This window comes from Mandrillus leucophaeus, unplaced genomic scaffold (genome assembly GCF_000951045.1).
Source record: "Mandrillus leucophaeus isolate KB7577 unplaced genomic scaffold, Mleu.le_1.0 Scaffold1708, whole genome shotgun sequence".
Taxonomy (NCBI): Eukaryota; Metazoa; Chordata; class Mammalia; order Primates; family Cercopithecidae; genus Mandrillus; species Mandrillus leucophaeus.
This window is the reverse complement of record NW_012101708.1, coordinates 47708-57334: the sequence shown is the minus strand read 5'-3', so window position 1 is coordinate 57334 and position 9627 is coordinate 47708. Positions and strand designations below refer to the sequence as shown.

The window sequence follows — 9627 nt, the reverse complement described above, 5'->3', positions numbered from 1 at the left end:
GTCCTGGATTTAAATCCTGGTCCTGCCACTTAGCTTGGAAAATTTGGTTTGTCTCTCCCAACCTCAGCTTTCTCTTCTGTAAAATGGGGATAACAGTATCTCTCTGTTGGAAGGGTTCAATGAGGCTGACCATTCCCTTCCAAAACCTTTATTTGTTGGCTTCCCATAATACCACTACTCTCCTGGGTTTTCTCTTGTATCATATGCTGCTTTTTTGTGGGCTCTTCTGCTTTGCCCTTTAAATACTTATTTTCCTTTGGTTGCCTGTCATCTTATTCCTAGCTTTCCGTGGATGACTCCTTTCAAATCTATGGTTTTGATGATCCCCCAAATCTAAATTACTCCTGAATCTTAAATATTTTTCTTTTTTTGAGATGGGGTCTTGCTTTGTTTCTCAGGCTGGAGGGCAGTGGCATGATCATAGCTTACTGCCACCTCAATTTCCTAGGCTCAAGTGATCCTCTTGCCTCAGTCTCCCAACTAGCTGAAACTACAGGTGCGCACCACCACGCCTGGCTAACTTTTTAATTTTTTGTAGATATGAGATCTGAGCCATCTTGCCCAGGCTGGTCTCCAACTCCTGGGTTCAAGTGATCCTCTGGCTTTGGACTCCCAAAGTGCTAGGATTACATGTATGTGCCACCATACCTGGCCTACTCCTGAATCTTTATCTTCAAACCAGGTTTCATTCCTGAAATCCAGCTATTCAGGTGTCTGATGGATATCATCATTTGGATATCTTAAACATCTAAAACTAGGCCGGGCACGGTGGCTCACGCCTGTAATCCCAGCACTTTGGGAGGCTGAGGTGGATGGATCACGAGGTCAGGAGATCGAGACCATCCTGGCTAACACAGTGAAACCTTGTCTCCACTGAAAATACAAAAAAGCCGAGATCGCGCCACTGCACTCCAACCTGGGCGACAGAGCGAGACTCAGTCTCAAAACAAACAAAAAATCTAAAACTAGATTCCACAACCAACCCTTGACCCTAGTCCAATATTCCTTTAGTCTCCCTGGTTATCTAAGCCCCGAAATGGGTACCCAATTCTTAACCTGCCACATCCAATCAATCCCTAATTTCTGTTGATATTAGCTCCTAAATCTCTCATATTTCTCTCCTCCTCTCCATCTCATTTTTCACTAAGACCTTTTCAGTTTCAGAAAGTAACTAGACCGTTTCATTCTAATATACTAGACTCCATGCTGATGTAGAAGTGTTCTCAATTGTTCAGGGTACAAATTCAGCTTTGCCACATACTACCAGCTGAATGACAAGGGCATCACTTCTGATACTTTTTGAGATACAAGAAATGAAGGGGCTCTGGCTCAGTTAGCTGTTGCTTCAATGTCAAAACAGACCCTGTAATAAAATAACTCCAGACAGTTTGGTTTGGTAGTAGGTAAGTTTTCTATCTTTAAATTATGGTGATTAAAGGGCACTTTCAGTGCAAAATGGGGACTGGCCCTCAGTAAGCAAATTGCTGGCTTACCATGCCCGTACCAAGCAGGAACTTGGCCTTGAGGTTCCTCCTCCAATTTCAAAATAGGTTTAGACACAGATAAGGGAAGACTGTGATCACAGGTTCAAGTTTTTATTGTGATCTCGTTTTTATACCTGAATAACAATTTTCTCCAAAGGAATGATGATACATAATCTTTATTCTAAAAAGGACACATAGTGTATTGATAGCATGTGGTCAGTGGTTATCACTGACTGTCTTCAGTAACAAGTACTCATCTAAGAAACTCTTCCTTTTTAAAAAAAAATCCTTGGTGCTGAGCCAGACAACCCTGGGCTGCTGCTCCTCATACTGATAGGATCTGGCTTCTAGACTGACCCCTCTCAAGAACAAAATAGAGGGAGGGACTTGTTCTGGATTCCCTTTGGGCAAATGCAGCTGCAGTACTCACCAGGCTGGGCCTCAACTTACAGGACTTTTATTTTTTTTTCTTTTAAATGTATACTATAAAAGTTGGATTATTCATCTAATATTTATGTTTGCCTTGAGGACTAATAAACCTCACAACCTGAGGATCACCCCAGTTAAACCAAGGCTTTGTCATCACAGGGCTACTCAACAGATGTCTTAGTTTCTTGTAAGGAAGAGGTCAGTCAGCTAGGAGAGAAAAGTCCTTTTGAAAGACAGCATCATGTACCTTGCTGACCCTGCTGCATACATACAGCCTCCAGCCTTGTTGCCGGTTCTTAAAGGAACTGTGCTGTCTTTTCACTTTTCCTGGTTTGTGGGGCAATAGAGGGTTTCCTACCTCAAATGCCAATACCAGGTAGGTAGAAGGATCTTAGGCTCAACTGCTGGCTCCTCGTAATCATAACACACACTCTGTTCTGTGGTGGGTGCCACTCTGCCTGTGCCATGTCACCTTTCCTAATCCAGCACATCCTCACCCAAGAAAACCCTACTTTGGGGTCATTCATTCTATTCTTATTTCTCTCTTATTTGTTCTGATGTTTCAGTTGGACTTGATTCCATGGCAGGCTCTGGCTCCAGAGGAAGAGATGGGGGCTTTGTGAACTGGGATGTTCCTCCAGCACCTAGTAACAAAATAAAAACTTGAATCCTCATGTTCCACAATTTCAGAAGAAATCATTCTTTTTTGCTGTTAGAGTTCAAGAGGAAACCCCATATTTTCTGGAACCAGTGGGACTGACCCATTAGCTATGAGGGAAGACTATAACTGAGAAATAAAGCAACAGTCAAGTTTGCCTTCAATGAGTCACTGAAAAATATTTAATTACATGTCAACTTCTGATAAAGCAGTAAAACTTAAACACTGCATAACAGGATATACTTAATAACGTATTGCTAAAATTGGAAAGACCAGTGTATTGACCATCCAACTAACTCTGAGTAGCTGTTACCTACTACATGGCTTGCCTTAGGGAAACAAGTGCCAATTTAGCCACCCTGTGGTTTTTTTCCTCCCCTTGTGGCCAATACTACATTGGACATGTTATGAGTCTGAAGAGAACCTCACTGAAAGCTATAATCTCTTTGCTGACACATGTGGCTTGTACCTGCTAGGTCTTCGTAGAGCTCTGTATGGTCCTACCTGAGGGGAGTGTCCTGTATGCAGCTGCTGAAGACATTGCCTGTCCTAGAGCTTGATTAGAGCCCAGAGGCTGCTGGAAACTGGCAGGTTTGCTGGTTGAAGTGGTCCGGTGCTTTGATTTGGGATCTTTAACTGGTTTAGTCCAGACCAGTGCCTCCCCAACCTGGAGAGCAGCTCCCAACTTCTGAGCCATCTCCACCATCTTGTGTCCACAAAGGAAGTAAAAGAACGAAAAGCATGACTGTCAGAGACAACCCAACCCACTTCTTTGGTCTTCCAGCTGGGGTTTTAGCTGAAATAGTGTCTAGTTGTACTAGCAGTTGAGGCAGGAAGTACTTACAAAACAGCAAAGAATACAGATTGCCTTTAATGGATGGCACAGTGGTTCACACAGGATCTCAAAACCCAAAAATTCAAGCCTAGTGCATTACTGGGCTAAACTGTGCATTTCCTACAAGAAGCGAAATAGGGCTGGGCACATGGATCACAAGGTCAAGAGATTGAGACCATCCTGGCCAACATGGTAAAACCCCATCTCTACTAAAAATAGAAAAATTAGCTGGGCCTGGTGGCACACGCCTGTAGTCCCAGCTACATGGGAGGCTGAGGCAGAAGAATTGCTTGAACCCGGGAGACGGAGGTTGTAGTGAACAGAGATTGCGCCACTGCACTCCAGCCTGGGCAACAGAGCAAGATTCCATCTCAAAAAAAAAAAAAAAAAAAAAAGGTGAAATAGAAGGAAGCTACAGACAGACACAGACCTCAACTTTGATGAGCTGAATTAGCAATAACAACTCAGTAAGCCTGAATTTCCTTTTATTATTATTCTAGGAAAGTTCTTCTCAGGCTGTTGTTAATTGATGAACTCATGCTGCTGGGAACATCAAAGCCAGAAGAGCCATGAATGTGTAATACCTTGGATTTGGATTATTTGGGCTTGATTTTTGAAAGTCTCCTGAGAGCTTACTTATGACTCTTGGGAGCTAATAAAAGACATACCTCAGAGTCAAATTCCACAGAGCTATTGTCCTTAAGTAGGTTGACTTTCTTCTCCATCTCCTGATATTGGGCCAGGGCGTTCTTCTTCTCGCCCTGGTTGTACAGCAGCACAGCATAGTTCAGGTTTACTAAAGGGTTACACCTATGGCAGACAGACAGGGATTCGATGGAGCTGGGGGCTCTGCAACCAATGGTCATTTAGAGATCCTTCTCATTACACAAAAACAAAACAAAACTGGTTAAGTAGAGATTTCTCCATTATGCAGCAAGGTAGGAACATATATGCTAAGCAGACCTGTTGAGAAGAATCAAGAAATCAATCAATGGCCTAACGAGCAAAGCTGGTATTGGGACCAAGTCTGGCATGTCAGCCCTCAACAGCGACTACCTAGGCCAGGGTTGAAAAAGGGATCTCTACCCTGCTGTCTGGAAGATGCCAGTGGAGTAAATCCTGGAAGAGTCAAGTTTATCTTCAATTAAACAGCCCAGAGTCCCATCTGATATTCCAGCTAGCCCAAAGCTATCAGCAACCCAAGCCCACTGCTGGTTTGGACTTTCTCTAGCCTCCTGATTACTCAGTTTGGGACTGGAAACAATTTCTCAATTCCTGCTGAGCCAATACATACTTAGGAGACACATCCCTCCACACTAAGGTCTGCTGTGTACTAATGCCGTAGAGGAACAGCTGGGCTGACTCAGGCAGCACCGATGCTATGGTACCACCTCATGGCTTTGGAGAGTCCGACACCCCCAGTACCATTCTCAACAAAGCGCATACTTATCCAGGTGGACTGCTTCTGCGTAGGCTCTCTTGGCATTCTCTATATCTTCCAGATTGGTCAGAGCCACTGCAACAAAGAAAGCATTGCAGCTGGAGAGCTCAGCTTAGAAGACAAAAGGAGTATTAAAGACTGCCCCCAAAGTAAACTTCACCCACTCAGCTCACGGCACCGGAGTTTACTAAGTCAGCTTCGATACCTGGTGCTATCTTCAACAATCCCTTCTACAGTCAATCGGTTGCCAGGTTCTGTGCATCCTTTTTTGCAGTTTCTTTTCTGACACTGCCCTTATTCAGGCCCAAGTAGTTTCAGGCTTTCCATTTATCCCCCAGTGTCAATGTCCCCACCTGCCTCCATTCCACTTTCCACAGTTCTGCCAGGTATCTCACTGACTTATAAATCTGACCACATTACCATCCTACTTAGGAATCCTCACTGGCTCCCTACATCTACAACTATGATCTTTACCCTTTCATTTAGCAATAAAACACTCCCCCGACTTTTTAAAATCAGTATTTCCTTGACACCTCATATGTAAAACAAAAACAGCTGCTCTGGAAGCCCTGCCCATTCCACCTCCCCACCAGCTATGCATTCACTCCTACCAAGCACCTAAAAGGAGATCTAGGAATACAGCTGGACAAACATGGCCTCTAAGATAAAGTCCTTGCACTGTATGCATGACTTCCATAATCTGACCCCAGAATATCTTTCCTGACTCATCTCCTATCATATTCTCTAACACGACCACCCACTAACAGCAAGGGACACTGCCATGGCTGCATGCCTTTGTTCACGTGGCTCCTCAGCCATTCTCTGCTATTCCATTCTAGCTTGTTGTTCAGGATCCAGTTTGAATGCCATCTCTACTTTGTAAAGTTAGCATTGCTGCTGTGCCTTACATCATGGCTGTTTACATTTCTATGTCCCATTAGAACCCAGCTATCTAAAAACTATCAACACAGTAAACAGACAACCTACAAAGTGGGAGAAAATATTTGCAAACCATGCAGGCCTAATATCCAGGATCTATAAGGAACTTAAGCAAATTTACAAGAAAAACACAATCCCATTAAAGTGGGCAAAGGACATAAACAGACACTGTTCAAAAGAAGACATACATGCAGCCAACAAGCATATGAAAAAAAGCTCAGTATCACTGATTAGAGAAATGCAAATCAAAACCACAATGAGATAACCATTTCATACCAGTCAGAATGGCTATTATTAAAAACTCAAAAGGTAACATCCTGGTGAGGCTGCAGAGAAAAGGGAATGCTTATACACTGTTGATGGGAGTGTAATTAGTTCAACCATTGTGGAAAGCAGTGTGGCAATTCCCCCAAGAGCTAAAAACAGATCTACCATTCAACCCAGCAATCCCATTACTGGGTATATGCCCAAAGAAATATAAATCATTCTGCCATAAAGACACATGCATTTGTGTGTTCAATGCAGCACTATTCACAATAGCAAAGATGTAAAATCAACCTAAATGCCCATTCTGGATAAACAAAATGTAAATGTACATCATGGAATACTACACAGTCATACAAAAGAACAAGATCATGTCCTTTGCAGCAACATAGATGGAGTTGGAGGCCATCATCCTTAGCTTAACTAATGCAGGACAGAAAACCAAATCCTGTTCTCACTGTAAGAGCTAAATGATGAGAACACATGGAAACAGAGAGGGAAACAGACACCGGAGCTTATTGGAGGAGCAGGGAGGACCAGAAAAAAAATAACTATCGGGTATGGGGATTTCTACCCATGAAAACTATAATAAAGAATCGTGCCCACATTTATCCCTTGCTCCCTCCACCTTCTGATTGACCTGGTGCTTCCCCATGTGGCCCTGCATGGTGTGGCATGCCCTCCTTCTCAGGAATTGTAACAGACTATCTTTCCAGTGGCAGATGTCTTCTGATCTGTTGCCCATACCATATCTGAATAATAATAATAATAAAACCTATGTTGTTGTTTTTTTAAAGCAGTTATCTTTGTATTCAGGCAACCCTCAAATAACCATGACTCAATTGCTTTTGCAAGCTTTCTCTTTTGAGTAAGAACCCCACAATAATAAACAAAAAGCCACTGGAAGACCACTGCCAAATGAGGACATAGAAATCTGCTTTGGGTCTTATATTTAGTAAGTAAATGTATATGGAGAAAAAATTTCCTAGGAAGACTATTTAGTCAGTACTTTAAAATTAAAATGGTTGTGCATAATTTTTAGTGTTTGATTAATTTTACCTTATTTTTATGATAATTTTAGTATTTGCATGGCATAAAATGAGTTTCAGGAAGAGAACAGCATTCTATATAACATGCTTAGAAGAGATAAGGGTTTAAACATAAGGTAGCTTGACTTAGAAGTACCACCTAGGGGCCAATTATAGTAACAACAATATTGATAATAATAGACCAATTATATAACCACAGTAAAACCAACAGTTTTCAAAAATCAGTATTTCAACAAAACCAGTATTATTAATTGAGTGCTTAATCATGCAATCCTCACATCAGCCCTAGGTACATATAATAAGTAGTAGAGGCAGGACCCCACCTAGACCCCAAGCTCTTAACACTTCCTATCTGGAACTTAGTTGGACTCAATATATATATAAATGAATTGTCAAGGCAAGAGGAAAAAATTGGTAAAAGGTGAACTAGGGATGATCTTTATTTAACCTGTTGGTCTCTGAGTGAAACTTCCCCAAGTGAGAAACAACCAAGTTCCTTTGTCATCTTTTATCTATTTCTTCAAGCTCCAGGACAGTAATCCAGATTCCTATAGGATCTCTAAGGGAATGGCTCCTATGAGACAGCCACTGATCTTCCATGATTCTAATCCATTTTTCCCTCATTACAGATGGCAGAGAGAGTTTTCCATATAAATGTTTCTTACCTGCCAAGAGCATGTAGAGCTCCCCCATCTTTGGCTGGAAGTTGATGGCTGCACTGAGAAAATGAAAAGCTGATGCATACTGCTGCATGGTCAGATGGACAAGGCCCAAATTATACAGAATCTTCCAATCGAAGGGTGCCAAGTAGTTGGCTCGTTTCAGGCAGCTGATGGCCTATGAGAGAGAAGGGGCACTCAATGAGTGGGGCAAGCTAAACAGACCAATAACCACATATATGAATGCAAACAAAGAACATGAGGGGACACTCACCGCCACATATTTCTTCTTGCCAAAGAAACACATTCCAATGTTATTCCAGAGTGGAGGACTTTCTGGAACAGCACAAGCCACAACTCTGTATTTGGTGAGGGCAACATCAAAGTCCCCGTGGGTCTGCATCATGCTGCCTGCTGCCAAGATGGCCTGAAAACATGGCACATAGAAAGTAATTCAGTCATTCCCAAAAGGCTATAGCAGTGAGGCAGCCTTCTTGAGTCTATACTCAGCAGGCCCATCAGCACAGATGGGACTGAAAAATTTCTTCCAGGGACGTAAATAATATATCCAAGCTATTGGGACAAATGTTCCTGAGGAATGCCCTTGCACCCTACACTGTGGCTCTCTCTGGCACAGCACAAAAAAAAAAAAAGAAAAAAAAAAGATAAAATTTTACTTGCTTTACCCATCTGTTTCCTACTTCTAGCCAGGAAAGTCAGTATTTCAGAATGAATACCAGAACCCTTTGATTAATTTTAACTTCCTTTAATCTGTTCTCTGCAGCCCGGTACACCAAGTGTTCTAGACACCTGAAATACACCTGTACGTGGCTACTTAAGGTACATTTCTTTCTACCATAGAACAGAGGGTGAGTCAGCTTTAGGCTTCGTTGGCCCAGCCCTTTCATTTCTCTAAGGAAAGGTATCAAGGTGGGAGCTGAGAGGCTAATATTACTTTCTAAATCAGAACTCTGTTTGTATCCTTCTATAAACAGCTTGTCTTGCTGCATCTCCTCAATGATGATACTCATCCATTTGATGCTATTCCTTCTCATTCCCCAAGTCACATCTAGACAAAAGTTGTAATATCAAATCATTAAGATTCTAGAAGTCATTTCAACATGATTATTGTTGCCTTTTAGAGACAGGGTCTCACTCTGTCACGCAGGCTGGAGTACAGTGGTGCCATCATAGCCTACTGTAGCCTCAAACTCCTGGGCTCAAGTGATCTTCCCTCTTCCAACTTCCGAATATCTAGGACTACAGGTGTGTGCCACCATGCCTGAATAGTAATTTTTTTTTGTAGAGATGGGGGTCTCACTACGTTGCCCAGCCTGGTCTTGAACTCCTGGCCTCAAGCGATCCTCCTGCCTCAGCATTCCAAAGTGCTGGGATTACAGGCATAAGCCACCATGCCCAGCAGACTTATTTTTGACAATAGTTGTGGAGGCATTGCTAATTTCCTAACACACAAGCTTTACTAGCACTATGATTCTGCTTTCTGCAGGGGTTACACGTCTATTGTAACAAATGTGCACTTTTAGAAGATAAGTAGAGCATACTTGACAATACTTTCAAATAAGAAGAACCACCTTATATTTATATTTTTTCTATTTCTCAGGTATCCAAATTTAAGAAGCTATTCCTTTGCTTTCCAGGGTCAGATCACCTCTAGGAGCAGTGGGACCATCTATCTGAAGGCCAGAACCTTCACAGTGTGTAATACCTTGTAGTTGGTAGGGTCATAAGTCAGTGCATTGCCAAGATGTTCAAATGCCTTCTGGTAAATGCCGAGCTTGGAAAAAAAAGCAAACAAGACAATTTACATCAGCAAGGAGATGGCAGTTAAGAGTCTGGCCAGACCAGGCG

At 42.4% G+C, this 9627-nt stretch overlaps 1 protein-coding gene across 2 annotated transcripts in view; it reads right to left on the bottom strand.

The window, feature by feature from the left end:
- Nucleotides 1–1579: 1579 nt before the first annotated feature.
- BBS4 (Bardet-Biedl syndrome 4) overlaps nucleotides 1580–9627 on the bottom strand; it is a 50364-nt gene continuing 42316 nt past the window's right edge. Inside the window, exons 9-15 of one of the 2 annotated variants that reach the window (XM_011976911.1) lie at nucleotides 9485–9553; nucleotides 8033–8185; nucleotides 7765–7936; nucleotides 4853–4922; nucleotides 4075–4216; nucleotides 3076–3277; nucleotides 1580–2557 (exon numbers count right to left, since the gene is read on the bottom strand). In XM_011976911.1, the coding sequence (XP_011832301.1) occupies nucleotides 2448–2557; nucleotides 3076–3277; nucleotides 4075–4216; nucleotides 4853–4922; nucleotides 7765–7936; nucleotides 8033–8185; nucleotides 9485–9553 (918 nt within the window). In that variant the 3' untranslated portion in view covers nucleotides 1580–2447. The remainder of the gene's footprint in view (nucleotides 2558–3075; nucleotides 3278–4074; nucleotides 4217–4852; nucleotides 4923–7764; nucleotides 7937–8032; nucleotides 8186–9484; nucleotides 9554–9627) is intronic. The other variant, XM_011976910.1, reaches the window with a different exon arrangement.